The sequence below is a fragment of the Tachypleus tridentatus genome, chromosome 7, assembly GCF_004210375.1.
Source record: "Tachypleus tridentatus isolate NWPU-2018 chromosome 7, ASM421037v1, whole genome shotgun sequence".
NCBI classification, from domain to species: Eukaryota; Metazoa; Arthropoda; class Merostomata; order Xiphosura; family Limulidae; genus Tachypleus; species Tachypleus tridentatus.
The window spans coordinates 62,299,269-62,317,805 of NC_134831.1; the positions used below are offsets into that span (position 1 = coordinate 62,299,269).

Consider the following 18,537-nt stretch of genomic DNA (forward strand, 5'->3'; position numbering starts at 1 on the left):
ACAAACTATTACTAGAAAACATTTTTTAATAAATGAAGACAACTAGTAATGATATCCACTGTTACCTGTACAGAAGACTATAATGCAAAAATATTTATAACAACATAAAATTATCAATCATAAGTTATGGGCTTTTTCAAAAGATTGCATTGTTAATCACTGAAAGCATAATAGTAACTTCTGTTTGGTTGTTACAATATTCAATGAGTTTATTGGTACTAAAAGTTGTGAACATAGTTTGTATGTCACTAGCAATGAATGATAAACTAATTATGAAAATAAAGTAGTTATTACTAGTAGCAGTAACCGTAATATAAGTATCATAGGAATAAAAAATAGCAAAAAATAAACCAAGACAATGACATTCTTCTGTACTATTTCCCAATATCAATAAAAATACAATGATTTAGAAAACATACATAAAAACAAAGCATAATAATATTAATAATCTAAAGGATGTTAATCCCAAAAGTGTAAGCTTTCAAATAGCATAAAAAAGAAATAAAATGAAACTGGAACCAACAATGAACCTGCAAAAAACTCTGAATAAAACTGCAAAAATCATATGAAGATTCTTATTTATCAGAAATATAATAGTAGTCAATTACATCCTCGATTCTAATACACAGTCTTGGTATATTTGCTTTATTTTGAACAGTTATATGTTGCTCATTTGCTCTTATGATGATACATGAAAAGACTCTTGGATAAGTTTTTGAAGTTGTTTTGTGCTCTGATTGTGATTTTTTCTTCTGTTGTTCCAGCTATTTGTTTCTGCTTCTTAGTGCATTGTTATTATTAGTTGCTTTTGTAAGTTGTAGTTATTTTCTGTTGGAATGATTAGTCTCAGTTTTCTGTTCATTAGTAGTTGTGCAAAAAATATTTTTGTTTCTTTCAGTGTATTTTTCTATAGTCCAGAAAAATCTATATCCAGGTCCCAACATAGTTTAAGCAACCAAACTGTTAAATTGATCGTAAATACTTTTAAAACAGAATCTCCATTTACAAGCAAATTAATTGAATTATTTTAATAAGATCTGTGGGTTAATGTCACTTGTTGCTTTCCAAGGTATGCCAAGTTTTGCAAAGATGGATTTTATGTTTATGAACTGCTCACTTAAATTTGAATTTTTCTTATACAGATACTTCAAAGAATCTTGATATTTTTTCAGTTATATATTAACACTTAAACTAGTTCACGTGTTCATGTTCATGAAAGTTTATGACATAAGTAGTGCCTAGATCCTTACTCTGTTTCTTGTATTTCAACCAGTCTGATGAGCTCTGGTACTGGGAAAAATGCCGAGTCCACAATATATATGGTTGATGTAGTGTGGTTGATGTATTACAATATATTGTCTTTTGCTTTCACTTGCAAATTCTTAGAAATAATAATATAAAATGTGTTATTTCATTTAGAAAATTCGTTTCCTATGAATTCCCATGATTTTGATTGAATGCTGTAAGAAATCATTAGTTATTTGTTATTTAATTCCATTTTTTTCACATCTTGATTAGATCCTCTATAAATTATATATGTAAGTATTAACTTTGGACCAGAATAGGACATATACCTTTAGTTGTTTCCACTCTAATGTGACCATCATTAAGTCTCTGTAGCACATCACTTTGCATTCATATTGTAAATACATTTTTCTTCTGTTTAGATATAATTCACTTCAGACAGTTAGCTTCCATAATTTCAATAATTACAATGTTCTTCTAAGCCATTTTTTGCAGAGTTGGGCCATTCTAGGATTTTACAAAGACAACTCGTATCTCTCTCCATTTCAGTGCAGATATCTTCAAGGTTTACCTCAGCTCCTGACATATTGTTGATGACCATATCAGAGGAAGATGCATCATCTATGTTGCTTTTCTGTTTTGTTTTCAAAAAAGCTTTTGACAGCACATATGAAATTGTGTACTTAGAAGGTTTATAAACTAAATCAAAGTCATATTTTGTAGATAAAGCATCATTCCTTGTAACCTTACAGGTGTTGCAGCAAATATCTTTCTCTCAGAATTGACTTTATTTGGTTATCATCTAATTATATTGTCACTTTTTTGTCATGTGCAAACTTGTCAAATGAATCTATGGTAAACACCAACTATCAAAAGTTCCTTTTCAATTTGTAAATATCTTTTTTTAGTTATTGCACTTGATGTATATTTTTGTTGTTGTTTTTTCTTGATAAATTACTGCTCTTACTCCCATATTTAACCCAACAAGTACAATTAATACTGGCTTATCAATAGGGAAAATCTTTAGTACTGGTTCTGGTTCTTCAGTTAATGTTTTTTATTCCTTCAAAAGTTTCTTTATCTTTTTTTCCCAATTTCAATGTTATGATTTCTTTAGAAGTGAACAACTTGTTTACATTTATTACTGCTAGCAACAGAGTGGAAGTATTTTAATACCATTTATTACTGCTAGCAACAGAATGGAAGTATTTTAATACATTGTTTTAATCTTATTCTTGTTTCATATTATCTTCTATAAAGTCTTGTGCTTTATATAGTCAATGACAATAACAATACTTCCAAGATAATTTAAACTTTATGACATTCTCTTATTGGAAACTTTTGTGCTGAATAGGTTGCACATGGAGAAAACAGTATCTTCCAAATGGTGTATTAAATTTGGTGGATAGCTAACTCGTGAAGTGCAATTTGCCAGTATCCATAATTTGCATCCAATTTACTGAGGAATTCGGCACACATCATATTTGTAGTGATCTCTTCAAAAGTGAATAGTTTTTAATTTTCTCTTTTCATAGCTGTATTCATAGTTCTAGAGTCTAAAAAAATTCTAATATAAATGAATTTACAAGTTTTCAACAATAGCCATGTAACTCACTAAATATTTTGGAATGTCTGTTTTTTAATTATTCCTATTAATTCACTTTCCTTTTTTGTTTTATAAATATACTGTACATTTTCTTGCATGTTGGCTTTCTTATTGCATTTTGATGCAATACCTTACTTCTGACACTAAGTAATAGTTTAAGAACATTTACTGTAAGGTTTATAACTGTGCACTAAAAATACAATACCCTTTGACCTAAGCACTTTTAAAAGGTGGACTGAAGGAGAAAGATCAATCTTTCCAAAAGTGCTCTGATTATAAGGTATCGTATTTTTGTTTTAAATTGTTTTCTTAAAGTATGTGTTTTTCTAACATCGTGAACTGCTGCAATAAACTTTTGTTAAAATTTTAACATTTTCCTTATCTGAATTTGTATTTCACAATCCTGATACATACCCCTTCACATAGAAATCTATGTTCTTTAGATATTTCCATGCTACAAGCCTATATACAACTCCCACTGAAACTCATGAAATTCTTTGTGAGTTGCTCTACTGCAGAATAATGTTATTATGTAGAAAACGTCCTCAACTTGTAGGAAGACAACACAACCTCTCTGCATACTAGCACCGTCTGTGCTTTTGCACTCATGATTTTCCTTCTATAACAAGGCAATAAAATATTAAGATGCACCTAAAGTAGAGAGGAGGAAGAGTTGAAAGATGGAGGAGCAGAGGTGATTACAACTGTAGAAGCATCAGGAAAGGTAAACAAGGCTGAGTTGGCCAAAATGGTGCCACAAAGAGAAATGAACATAGAGTAGTGTGGACGTGAGAGACTGATTTTGAAAGGTGGGAAGGCATAAATGTGAAGATTCCTCCATTCTGACTGAAGACATCTACCCCTAAACCCTGAGGATGAGGAACTGGAGGCCAGAAAGACAACAGTTTGTTTTTCAGACTGGTGGCAAATGCATCTGTATGTAGGTTTCCAGATGTGAGCATAGCCACTAGAAAACTTGAGGATCTAGGCGCCACTCTCTGGGAATGACCTTGTGTGGATGCAATAACTGATCCACAACAAGTTTCAAAGCAGCAGGAATATGGCAAACCAAGAGCTGTATCATGTGGTCCTGGACCCAGAATAGAAGTTCCAAAATCCCAAAATAAAGGGACTTGGATTTGGTACCCTCTTGTTTGGTAATGTATGAAACTACTGTAGATTTGTCAGAATGCCCCAGAACCACTTTTCCCCTCAGAAGTTGGATGAAATTAGACATAGCCCAATGCACAACTAAAAGCTCCAACACTCCAACACAAAATCCAGACTGTGCCAACAATTAACTCCTTGAAATATCCTGAGTATTGAGATATGCAGTCCAACTCATAAAAAAAGGTTTGGTAAAGGATGCAGTTCCAGATGAGTAGAAGGAAGAAGAGAAATACCAAATATATATGTAAAAATGGCTCATTTGGGTTGAGAAAATTTTTTTACGTATATTTTTTCTCTACAAGTGGGTTTTCTCCACATCACTGAGAAACAACAAATGTAATATTTTGTCTGTCCAACCAACCAGCAAGGTCATTCCAAAGGGAAGAAGGGAAGACAATCAATTGATCCAAGGAACAGAAACAACTCCATGGTGAAATAAGGAGAATCCTAAAAAAGACTTTAAACAAGAGAGGTAAATAATGCTTCAATTCCTGGTTTTACTGGAAACAATGAGAAGCCAAGAGTAAAAACCCAGCTGAACAGGCAACTCCAGCTTGATAGCTTCCTTTACAAGAAGGTATCTTACTGTATCAGATACACAATTGTTTAAGACAGGATACCTTGAAGAACGAAAAGGAACTGGAGACAAGGAAAGAAGAGATGATGACTGGAATTGAGAAGAGAGGAAGAGAAAATGCAACTGTAACAAATCTTGTTCCTGTTAAAATGACACAGAATGTCAATATTAAAACCTTAGTAGGGTAACAGCAGATCTAATTTTTGGGAATCCAAATAAAGTTTTGAAGAATGATGAAATGTTAAAGTGTGTTTGATGAAATATTGAGTGAATTTTGGCATACTAATCCTCAAAATTAGTTATGATAAAAACTATGATGCATGAAATTCAGTGTAAGGTAAAAAAGGAACACTAATAATCCAGGTTAGGGATCTCACACAATAGGGAATGACAAGCATCATAGGAAACAGCAGAAACATTCAAAATGTAACTAATCTGTATAAGTAATTGGAGGAAAGGAGTAGAATATGGAGGCTTCTCCACAGGTGCAGGACGTGGCCATGTGGCAGAAGAGGAGCTGAAAAAATGCTTTCTAAATAATCCTCATCATTAACATATTCATCATCTTTAAGAATCTTTGACTGTTGTGGAAAAGAAGGTCAAGGCCCAGTGTAAGAAGTTAACTCCCAATGAATTAAGGCTTGCACCTTCCTGGCATATAACATTGATTCAAAAGCCTGGTTAACAGGAATTTGTGTATCTCCAGTAACTTCAGGAGCCATGATGGTAATTATGGCAAATTACACATTCATAATTCACAATAATTTGTGTAAAAATTATAAATAAAGACAAAAACACCCTAGAATGCAAGAATTACCAAATCAAGCTTATCAAAAAAAAGAACAAATATGAACCAAGTCTGAAATATCGGAACAAAACAGTTATTGAAAACTGAAAACAAGCCCAACATGCCCAACTCGTATTGTGCCAATCAGAAAAGTAAGGTTCATGTAAAGTACTACAGAGGAAGTTATCTTCTCTAAGAAAGTGTTGTTGTTGGAGGGTTGTTGCATGTTCTATGCATGCCATATGAGCAGCTTGAACTTATGAGGTATAAAAGCTAACATATCAAGCAAGAAACTTTCTTTTCAGTGTATTAGAAAGTAGCGGAAGATCAGGAAAACTACCATGCAAGTGAAGATATGTATATCACAACTGAAAATAACATGCCAAACAGTGTACCAGTAGTTCAAGCACATGGATATGGAGAGAGGGCTCTTCCTGGGTCCATATGCCTGATGTAGAAACCTACAAGATGTGGAAGCATAGGTGAAGAGCTGTAGGTTCAGACTGGATAGAGGTAATAGAACACTGATAGTGACAGGAAATAATCCAACTACCCATATAAATATAAGAAGGGACAGAAGAACCACTGAGGTCCAAGAAATCCACAATGCATTTCACTGAAGATAAGCAGTCTTCATGAAAACATGGTCACCAAACACAAAACCTCATATCCAGAACTGGAATAGACACAAATTCTAATAACAACAAAATACAATGCTCACAGAAAGACAAAAAGATGGAACAAGGATTATAACAGCAGAGAATGTGTTGTAAAACACAACCTCAGTGAATAAGACATTGATTAGGAATGAGGAACTATTGAAAGTGAGGAGGAACACAGCCTTGAAAGACACTGAACATAGATAGGAGTGGAAGGAGAAAATGAAACAAAAAGAAGGCTGAATGGAGAAGAGGTAAGGAAAATGGAGAGAAAGTCTATGGGTAAACAGTAGAAAAACTTTCGTGTTGATGGAAAAGTGTGACCACAGAAACTCAGACAATGACAGCTTGACACCCACAGGACCCAACAAAATGAAAGAGTCACTAACAAGCTCAAATGGTCTTACGACAGGTAGAAGAGAAAGTTGGTAAATAAAAGGGAAGGGGATGAAGGATAAAGTAGAAGTACAATGGTGAGGGTAGAATTGAAAACAGCTTGTGAAAGTGAAGAATGGTGACCTTGTTTCAAACAAATCAGAAATACCTCCAAACTTCAGACTAAAGAAAAGGTTAGATGAAGAACTTGATGAACAGAAGAATGCAGTTGAAGTTGGGACAGTAGAGTACCTATAACCATAATTCCTGCCCAACAATCACCAGTAAGAAGTAGTCAAGAGAGCAGGATATGTAGAAGGGGTACAGCCACAGTGGAAAAGTGTTTGTTTGTAATTAAGCACAAAGCTACACAGTGGGCTATCTGTGTTCTACTCACCACAGGTATCAACACCTAGTTTCTAGTGTTATAAGTCCAAAGACATACTATTGTATTACTTGGGAGATACTGAGAAGTAAAGGGAACAAGAATCATTCACAAAATGCCCTGCAGCATGATGGAGCACCTTAGATGTGAAGTGTAAAGAGGCTAGGGAAAAACGTGTGGCAAAAAAGATTAGGAAAACACATGAGTATTGAGAACTGGAGGGTAAAACTGGTGCTCAAAATCCACCCCACCCACTCTAAAGGCAAAGATTATCCCAAACAGGAGAACCTCTAAAGTGGGTGCACAATGACTAAAATTGAGTAGAGAAGAACCAGATAGTTAGGAAAGAATAAGCTTAATGTCACTGAAACTGAAGGGGTCTAGGAATGGAAAAAATATGGATTAGGGCAATCATTAAGAACTAGGGAACTACAGTAATAATATAACACAGGAAAAGAAAAAAATCAAGGTTGAAGAATACACGAATGTTTAAGCTTCTCTTCAATGTCTATTTAAATTGGCTGATATTTTTTTTATGAGCCCATAAATTTTCATCCTGATTTTTTAGTAGTCATCTTAAACATATAAAATTAAATATTCCTGGAAAATTTTCAAATAGATTATATTGTTTGATTTCCAGTAAAGAAGCAAGAGGCAATAAACAAATTACAAGGACTAAATGAATTTTTAGTTCAGTGTCACTACCTAGAAAAAGTAATATAATGAGGTTTTAAAATTGTTAATAACATTTTTTATACAAAATATTTAAAAAGAGGTATTAATGCACCTAAAGAGAATGTTTTTCTTTTGTTTTGACTTAATGTACAAATATGCTTATTGATATTTCATTTGTTTGTACATAGTTGAAACAAATAGCAGATAAAAACTGACAGATAAAAAATAATAAAATTATCAAGAAAACCTAAACTTTTTACAGATTACTGAATAAACCTTAAAAAAAATTTTTCTGTACAAGATATCTTCAGCTGTAACAGAAAGAACAGTGCTTTATGTAATTCAGGTTATGTGAAATCTAATAAAACAATAATAAAGAAATTTTATTTTTTACCAATAACTCATTTATAAATAAATACAATTAGAATAAGATTTCAATTTTAAGAGGTAAAGTATACTGACTAATTTTATTTATTTTTGAACATTTATCGTGCACTTAATTTATACATGAGCTGTATTATATATTTTTAAACTTGGAAAGTATATGTATTTAATTTAGGTTATTTGTGTTTAGTTGAAAAGCAGTATTTTATACGTTTTTGATGTACATTCTCAATAAAAGTATATCCTGAAGAGGGACCTTTGAAGTCACAAAAACAGTAGAAGAAATTAATAAAAGAAGGAAGAAAGTCTGATATTCAGTGTTTTCTTATTTATACCCACAGGTAAATCATACTGATGTTTTGGCTATAAACACGCACGCACATGTACACGTACACATATATGCACAACATAATGTTTTAAAAAACGTTTTAATATTTTTCAGTGTAATAATATGAATAGTGAATTGCATTTAAGTAAAATGTATCTAATATACAATAAAGAATCTTCAAATAACCATGTTAAACAATTAAAAACAAAACCTACTTGAAATTCACAAAATCCCAAGCTGGACTTTGTAGATAATCTTCCAACAACTGAATCATTAAATTCATTGAAGTTTCAATAAAGACTTTCAGTTTTCCAGGAAAATAATTTGTACTAAAATGCAAAGGAGAAACTGTTTCCTGAATCTTCATCATTACTGAGATTAAATCTGAAATACAATATTTTTTTAATTAGAATAAAAATATTCTCTCCTAAAAATCCCTTATTGTGTATGAAAATGTTAACATTTTATTTTCAGCCAATCTCCAAGAGTTACAAACATGTGATTGCTTTACTTCTCAAAAATCAATTTACTACATTATCAAACTCATATTTACTTTATCCAGACCTTATTAACACTAATTTATGATTTTCACATTTAATACTGAAACATATTTCACAAAATGTTTAAATACATTTATTAAAAACTTTTAATTTTTAATAGGCTACTCTCTCATCTACATGATCTGCTGTTTGAAACACTAACACAATTTGCAATTTGATCTGGTTTTTCCTTCATTAATGGAAATTTCCAAACCTATTAATAATACAGCGTTGTTTAACAAGGAATATCAGTGGTAACAATCATTATTTTTTACCCTTTGAATTTTTATTTTTATAACACTAAAATGTTGAAGAAAAATTTATTACACATCATTTTTTTAATATGAGCTTAAATTATGCCTTTCATAAGAGTATCTGCTTATTTTTCACATAATTTGTAAATCCTTCTTGGAAACACTGGTTTACTAATGCTTTTATACTGTTATTTCCAAAATTTGATTTAAAGATTTAGTTAAAGTTACGTTTGTGTGTGTGTGTTTTTTTCTTATAGCAAAGCCACATTGGGCTATCTGCTAAGCCCACCAAGGGGAATCGAATCCCTGATTTTAGCTTTGTAAATCTGGAGACATACCACTGTACTAGCAGGAGGCGAGCTAAAGTTACCTCTTCATGTATTTGTAATGTTTCTATCTAACTTACTAAACTAACTTAAATTAACTTATATAAAGAAACAAAATGACTTACCTGAAAAATACACAGAAATAGGTGATGACATGACTGGTTTAGGGAATCCAGGAAACCATATACCACACATGTATTCTCCTTGCTTTGTATTTTCATTACCAAACAATTTGGTATAGTCGATAACATCAGTTAGAAAAATAGATTGTTTATTTAATGGGAGGTAAATTCCATTTTTTACCCACATATAATACGCATTATTATTTTTTGGTTCTGTCTCACAGTTCAAATGTTTGTTGGAAATTTCATTTTGCAAAAAAGAAGGCATTTCCAGAAGATGAGTTTCAGAATTTGGTCGAATAAAAACTCTCACATCTAAAGAAAATGGTTTAAAAAATACTATTTCCATGACTAGTTCAACAGAATAGTTTCAAACACTGTATTTTACAAATCAGAATATTCTTAAGAGATGAAAAATCTTTTACACTATATTTCAAGGGTACGTTTTTTCCTCATAAAGTAATTCATTAAACTGAATTGCAGTTTTTGACTTTTCTTCGTTTTAACCTTCATCTGCACATATTTGAAAAGTTATGTTATGGGATCCAGCTGGACCCCAGCACAAAATCACCATCATAGTAAACTCTGGATTGAAATTCCAAAAAACAATTACATTATAATTTTTTTATGGTTACCATGCAATTTGAACAACATAAAAAATATATGCATTCTGTCATGTATGTTTGACAAATCATGAAATTACAAAACTATGTTATTCATCAGTATACAAGTGGTATTAAACCAATCCTCATATAAACAGTGTATTAAAAAAATCCCCAAGTTTTATCATACTTCTATATTCAAGTCATTAACCATCAATATATAATGATATTTCCATAATACCACAAACTCAAAGAAAACTGATAATGTACATTGTATGTCACCTTATGTCCAACCAGATCCCAACACAAATGCATCCTTATTTATTGGCTATGGATTGAAAATCCAATAAGCAGGTTATTCACAATTATCAAACAACGTTTCTGAAGATTATGGTATTATAAACAATCACAACTGAAAACACTTGTTCAAGAATAAGATGTGCATATATGCTTACCAGAATGATGTTATAAGTAAACAGACAATACAAGATTGTACTACATTGATGGATTATCTTCCACAACAGCAATTCATAAATTTGTTTTATATGGTATAGTGATGGTCAATGATAGTTTGAGATCCACATGCACCCTAAATATATGTTAGATTACAGTTACATACTCCATCTGCCTATTTCAAACACAAGTGTCATATAAGTCCAAGGTTTTTGCTTAACAATTATGTGAATCTATATAAATTTGTAATGATTACGTAAAAAGATATATAACCCAGAAAGTCATTGGGGTCCATGTTGACCTTAGGTATTCTGATAAGAATTAAAAATCACTTTTGCCTGATGTATCAGATTTTATTTCATGAACATCCTTCTTAAACACATCTCAACGTATTGGAGTAACATTAGTAACTAAGTCATCATTATGTAGCCACAACATGATTGCCATAGCATAATTGGAGTATTGAATGGGAAATAATGCTGTAGAGTTTTCATATTAACTAGTTTAACCAGAATCTCTATTATCAATCTGACATTTTTAATTAAAATAATATTTTCTGAGAGTTCAATGAACCAATGAAGTATCCATCGCTATTTTCAAATAGTCAGGATGAAAAAAATAGATAAACCATGTAACACTGGACAGCAGTATCAATCACATTTGTTTGCTTTAGATCAAAGAAAATCGAAAAGGTAGAACAGCAGAAAAATATATAGGAAAAAGTACTGATTTTAGTATACAATGATGAAAACTGAATAAATACTAACAATGAGTATGAGACATAGAAAGTAAAGGATGTATTAACTTTAAGCTAACTGGAGAATACATAAAAGATGTTTTGTTTTGTATGACTTGATTAATGTCTAATTAAGAGCAAACAATTGTATCAAGCTATTTATTTTCTGGTAATTTCTTTAAATGATTTTATAAAGTTGACTAATGAAGGACAATATACTTTAATGTTTCAAGCCACACAAAACTAAACTTCTAAAACAGGGTTTATGCATTTAAACAAGAACTAAATTCCAAGAGTATTCAAGGATTTTTTTCCATCACCTCAGAATCATCTTTGAGTTACAATCTGATTCTGATTCTTTCAGATTATTGTGTCACAAGTATCACAAGACTGAACATGTGACATCAAAGTCATAAATAGTGCAGCAGTGCTTTTCTATGCTCTGAAAACATTATCCACATTAGCCAATAGCATTTTAATGTATCATGAACCTACACAGCAGCCACCATAAAATTTCTACATGGCTAAAAATGAATGAATCTGTCAGAATTTGAAATAGCAGCATCTAATGAAAATCTACGTTCTAGTTCTAGACCAAAGAAAAGACTTTTCACTTTTTGCTATTAAGCAGGAAGCTGTACAACTGGTTATCTATGTTGTGGCCACTGCAGAATGAATCAAAATCACAAATTTTTTACTTGTAAGCTCATAAGTTTATTGTTGAATGAACAGAACTGTATCACAAATACAAGTTTAAATAATGTATCATGTGAATAAAGCTTCTGAACTGATGTCAAACTAATGGCATAAAGGCTGTAGTTGGTATATTTAAGTAAATAATACATTTTGTTAAAGACCCTAAGCGTAAAGTAAATAAAGATATTTATTCATAGCTACTAACCCGTATTTAAGGGACTACTGATGCAAACATAGCCATGCTTTACTGTACAATTTTCAACTAGTATGTCATTTCCATAGCCCAAATAAACATGGCAAAGGCCTCTCACACTTTCTGTTGATTTCACCCAGAAGTCTCCTGAAAAAAAAAAAAAAAGTAGCTGGTGAACTAAGCATAATATTTGATGGAGTGATATAATTTTTATACACAATTTGAAAAGTTTAGATATAACATAACCCATGCACAGATAATCATCTATAATGAATCACAAATATATATTTTTACTCAAAATTCACTGACATCTTGGGTTCCAAGCAAGACAAACAAACATTCACTGTACAATTACCAGCTAAGATTCTAAACTATTATACGAATAATTGACAGCTCAAGAGAGTAAACATCCTGTGTTTACTAATATAAATAGCACTAATATAAACTTTAAAATAAACCTAATTAATCTAACAGTTTCAGTGTGTACAATTACCAACACAAAATATTCAATGACATTTACAAAACATTTTTTAATGCCCAACAGCCAGGATTCAAGGACTTAAAACAAGGTGTACAATAATACCACTTCTTCAACTGACCGAGTTTAATACTTATGTTAAACCAATGTCATGATGCATGATCATATTAATGAAAAGTAAAAAACTAAACAAAAAACTGCTGGTGCTGGACACCAAATAACTCAAAATAATTGTTCTATTAATAGTTGTATATCTCTTGTCATTTGTTCTTTTCATGTTTTATTTTGAATTAAACCACAAACATAATGATACACATTTATATAACAATTACATCATCAAGCCCTACATTTATGAAGGTCCATCAAATCCAAATGTTTACCAGTTATGTGCTATGAAAGAGATAGGTTGCTTTTAATTTTAATGAAAACAGAACTAAGTATTAAATGTTAAGGTAATAGATAACATTTCAATTCTTAGCAACTTTATTTATTAAAAACCCGAGCAGTTTGATTTCCATTTCTATCACAGGATGTTCAATACATAACGATAGAGAGATTTCATTAAGTACAAAAAGATCACTTTCATGATGGGTATTAAAAACTTTAAGATCTGTATTTGTCAACTTGAGGATGACATAAGAAGGTCGAAAATGTTGTTCTGTACTTTATTTTAACTAAAGTTTTTAATACCCATACCAGCCAAGTGTATCTAAAAGCAACTGATGTACAGTGGTTGAACTTAATATATATACATATATTAAGATATAAACTAGAAACACACAAACAATCAACAGATAACAGGAACAAAGGAAAACTGACTTATTGATGGCAGAAAATATTAAAACTGTATCCATCAACCAATTATTTATGTAAATGACCAATCATAAAATTGGATTACTAACATGTGAAGATACCTCTATTACATCTAGCATTCACAAAGCAATCCCACATACAAAAGGCAATATAGGTTACAATACAACAATTCCATGAAACAACAGCCTCATTTCCTGAATTCTGATACAGAAAATAGCATAAAGGTTTCAATTAGCACAAGATATTGACTGAATTTACCATAATTCAAGTTAAAATACTACAAAATTTAAAACTTTTACAAACATGTAAAACAGTATGCAAGTGCTAAATATTTTACTCTTGTTTAATATACATTCCAAACATACAAAACTTTGATTTTGTAGTACTGTCACAGGATGGGATTATATGTAAGAATTCAGTTTCAAGTTTTACTTTTTGTGGCTTGGCTGGTCAAGAAATTTATCTGATGTTTCATAAGATAGTTCCCTTGGCTTTCTTGACCTTGTGGCTGTCAAGAATAGTTCAAAGTTTTGTTGTCTCTTTTCTCATTAGTTATTTACAGAGAGAATTTGTCTTCTATATTCATTTTTGGTTCTTTTACAAAATCTCAAGCATGAATCTTAATAAATTCAAGATGTGCAGTACAATTCCTCTCTTTGTGCCAGAAATTATTCCTGTACTAACTGTTTAAGCTTTCATTTATTTGTTACTTATTATTCTCACTTTTATTTTTCTCTACCATAACACAATCTATTCATATTATACCATTTTTCTCTCCTTTTGTTGATATTTTCATTCTGACTCCAACATTGTTTCTTGTATCTTTCATTCCACTGTTAAAAATTATTGAATAAATTTCATCATTCCATAACTAGTTCAAAAAGTATCTTTTATTCAGTTGTACTTATATAGTTTTTCCAAATTTTTGTGCATGTTCTTCATGTATTTATGGAGCTCTTGTGAACTAGATGTCAAATGAGTGTTAAAATGTGCTAATCCTTTTGCTTAAGAAAACACTGCATGCACCAGTGGCCAGAATTTTATATCACATTAACCCTTTTGCTGTGTCAATTCTCTGGGGTGTTACACATATATGTTTAGAAACTGGTATGAATCTAGATCTTTTCTCCCCTATAACTGATTTTGAATAATTTGTTATATTTGGTTTGGTTTGAATTTCATGCAAAGCTACACGAGGGCTATCTGCACTAGCTGTCCCTTATTTAGCAGAGTAATACTAGAGGGAAGGCAGCTAGTCATCACCACCCACTGCCAACTCTTGGGCTACTCTTTTACCAACAAATTGTGGGACTGGCTGTCACATTATAATACCCCCATGGCTTAGAGGGTAAGCATGTTTGATATGACAGGAATTCGAACCCACGACCCTTGGATTACGAGTTGAGTGCCTTAACCACCTGGTCATGCTGGGTCTGGTTATATATGTAAAACTGTACTATGAAATAGTACACTTCAATAGTTCTTATCCTATTAGAACATTTTAAGTAGATACTGCCCAGTAAATGCCTTAACAAATTTTTTTCACTGTAAATAAACGTTTTACTTTATTTGTTCACTTGCACATGTTACTTTCACTTTTCACCTTACTTTCAAATCATTTACATTTCCAGAATTTGTTCTTGTGGGCACTTTTAAACTTATATGTTGGACATCAGGGTACTTGAATGCTACATAGCACAGTAGTTAAAACAGCCATGAATGCAAAACATATTCAAGTTAATGTGAGTTGAAATTTGATATCAGAAAGACTGTGCAAATTTGAGCAGCTACACAAGAAACAGTTGGAGAGGAAATACCATCTAAGTGATTAATTAATTCACATGCATAGCCAATAGCAGCATTATCCCACCAGTCAATACAGCTGAAAATGTTGAGAATCTCCATGAAGCTCTTGAGGATCTGATAAAAATGAGATCAAATGTTAGAGGTGCTGGATTCATCCAAAAATGTGTTGTATCCTTTGAAAGATGTTACAGTAAAGAAATGAAGACTTGAACCTGGGGTGGCAGTGGAATGTCAACCAGAGTAATGGCACAATCCAATCACCAAGATAGATCCAAAAGAAAAGAATGCAGCAACATCACATGAGAGAAAACAGATCATGGGAGACATTCCATTATTTTTGAAAGACCATTAAAAAAGCCTAATGTGAGCTTAGTCTAAATGGACAAGATGTTAGAGCAATGCAAAAGCCCTTAAAACAGAAAGAACCACTTACACAAGAAGAATAGGAGAATTAAGTGTTGAGGTGACTAGACTTTCCATGTCTTGCAGATAAATAGAAAAGACAGACCCTGAAAGAACCACAAAACGAAAAACATCAATGTGGATAAAGTATTAGGTCAGAGTGAGGAATACTTTGTAAGATTTGAATAGCTACTCCAGAAGAGCAACTTCCTGAAGAAGTGACGTTGTTGAGAAGGATGATAAAACGACCAAAAATACCTATAATAATGGAAACAAAGTCCAAGACTGTGGAAATGCCAAATAAATACTACCAGGACTCAGTTTAATACATAAGGAATTGAATCAATATCAAAGAGGAGATCTAAAACTGGTAAACCTGATCCTAGTGAAAAAACTGAAGAAGCTACAGCACTGGGAAACTAGAATCTGTAAAAGAGAATCTGAGACATTGACCTAGGTCATCAATAGCCCAGGTGAAGAGGACTAACAACTTAAATTAAGAATCCATGAGTTATTGACTGAAAGAAGAAAGGTCAATAATAAGTTACTAGTCTCAGGTCTTTTAAGGAGCAACAAAAAGACAAGAATAAAACCCTAAAAAGAGTGTAAAAGACCATCTTCCTGACTCTCTTGTCTCTTGTTCAAACAAACAGCAAAAAGAAGAGCATTAGATTCTATAAAATCTGTACAGTAGACAAATCATGTAAGTAGGGATAAAGTAGAAGACAAAACAATGGTCAAGATATTGAAAAAATACTAGGAACACGGCCAGAATCACAGTGTATGATTTCAGAGAGGAGATGAAGAGAATATAAGTAACAAAAAAGATGGGTTGAAAGAAAGCAAATATGAGAAAAGTGATCATAAGAGTGAGTGACTAAAGACAGGGATCAGGTATAAGGGACTTAAGGGGTTGAAATGCTACAACTCATGATAAAGGATCCAAGGAGAACAAGAGATTTGAGATTTTTAAAGGAGGAAAAACAGTGTCCTGTACAGGTAAATAGGGACATAGAGCAAACATAAGAGGTGGTAAGAACTAATAAAAATTCACAAAATCCCTGTTTTCAGGTTCAGAAAGGGGGAAATACGCTTCTGATGAAGGGACAGGTAAATGAGGCAATGAATGGATTAGCAAACCCACAACAAATTGAACAATGGCAATAATGTCCTCCACATTCAATAAGCCTCCAGTAGCCACAACGAAGAGATTAGCAAACTCAACATTGAATATTAGCAGTAGAGTCCTCCAAAACAAATGAGCCTCCAACAGATACAGACAGTAAGGCCAGTGTTAGCAACATCACCAAAACCTCAAGAGAAGGAAATAGTCACTTGAGAATTCACTGTTATTGAAAATTCTCTAGATCAATTTTTTTATGCAGTAATTGAAAGGTGACATGGGTTGAAACAAAATAAAATTAACAAAAGTTTACACATGAATAAAGATAATACAAATTTCACAATATTAAACAAAATTTAAACCTCAATAAACATTTCTGCTCATGACAGTGCTAAAGTAAAGAATGAAGTGGAACTATATGTATGGAGAATATGTCACCCTATGAATTGTGGAAGATTACTGTTGTAGGATGATTGCATCCCACACTAGAACAGTTCACGTTATAACACATCTGAGGTGAGAGATAACTTAACGTTAGTAATATGTGCAAAATTTCAAAGGCTGATGTGCAAGGAGTAGCTACTGTATGCAGAAAGGTGAGTTTTTTTTCAGAATTGTAATTTGTTACTGATGGAATAAGAACCAATTACCTCATCTTCACACACACACGTATATATGCTTATATAACTAATTTGGCAATCGTTCAATTTTTGAGCAAGTGATAAACAAAACATAAAATGAATAATTACATTAAATTAAATTAGCTACATAATTAAATGGGTTTTCCTTAGTTCTGAATTATGTGGTAGGCTCTTTTTTTCATTTAATACACTTGTCTTCTTCTTTTTTTTTACCAAATGGAGGTTTGACATCAACTGAGAGCACATGGCTTAATAACTAGATCTTTCCAAATGGTTTAACAATATAAAAAGTGAATTAGAACAAAGTTAGATTACAGTATTATAATGACTTGTTTGCAAATCTGCTACGGTGTAGACAGATTACTGAGTTAGTTAGTGTTAGGCCATTTGTCAGTTAGCTCAGTTTTGTGAATACTGAGTTTCTTTTTCAACAAAGAATTTGAGATATGAAAAGTCACCACAAATACAAGAGAAAATTAACAAGTAAGAGAAGTCGTTGTATTAAAATCTATAATAAGCTTAGGCTTATCAGCAAGCATTAGTTTAGCTAGGTTGTAAAACATAAAGTTCAAGAAATAAAAACTTTTATTACCATTAAGAAGATTGAACTGTGCATTGTTTCTTTTTTGCCAAATAATACAAAAGAACACAGTTAATAATAAAACCATTACAAAAGTAGACTGCTTTGACCAGAAGATTTTATGAGCAAAATGATAAAATATTCCAAGAGAATCCTTATGCAAAAGCAATGGAGAATATATTACAGTTTATGAAACACACTACGTCTATTATATCTAGTGCCTATGAGGTCTTCCACCTAATACCAGGGCTCGACACAACAATGATAAAGTTCTCAGTTAGAACAAACAGTTAAGGAAAACAAAAAAATGTACACCCAATACTGACATGTAACATTGGGTAGTTAAACCATAAAATAAAGAAACACTAAACTTACCACCTAAGACAATGCTAGTGCTAGTTAACTGTAAAAACAACTCATTTTCTATCATATTTCCCTTATGATGTGTTATGCAGCTATCTATAGCATCATGGTAGGTTTTTCTAGTTTCATTTTCAATTTTCAAGCATCCATTTGCTAAGAATGAAAACTTTTCACTAATTCTGCAGAACGGAGCTGAAAAAAACAAGAAATATTTTATTA

The 18,537-nt window shown here is 31.9% G+C and overlaps 1 protein-coding gene across 2 annotated transcripts in view; it reads right to left on the minus strand.

Annotated features, from left to right (window-relative positions):
• Positions 1-18,537, minus strand: part of LOC143255804 (uncharacterized) — a 124,175-nt gene that overhangs the window by 81,656 nt on the left and 23,982 nt on the right. For both annotated transcript variants that reach the window (XM_076512049.1, XM_076512048.1), the window contains exons 7-10: positions 18,331-18,510; positions 12,125-12,259; positions 9,436-9,747; positions 8,407-8,575 (exon numbers count right to left, since the gene is read on the minus strand). In XM_076512049.1, the coding sequence (XP_076368164.1) occupies positions 8,407-8,575; positions 9,436-9,747; positions 12,125-12,259; positions 18,331-18,510 (796 nt within the window). The remainder of the gene's footprint in view (positions 1-8,406; positions 8,576-9,435; positions 9,748-12,124; positions 12,260-18,330; positions 18,511-18,537) is intronic.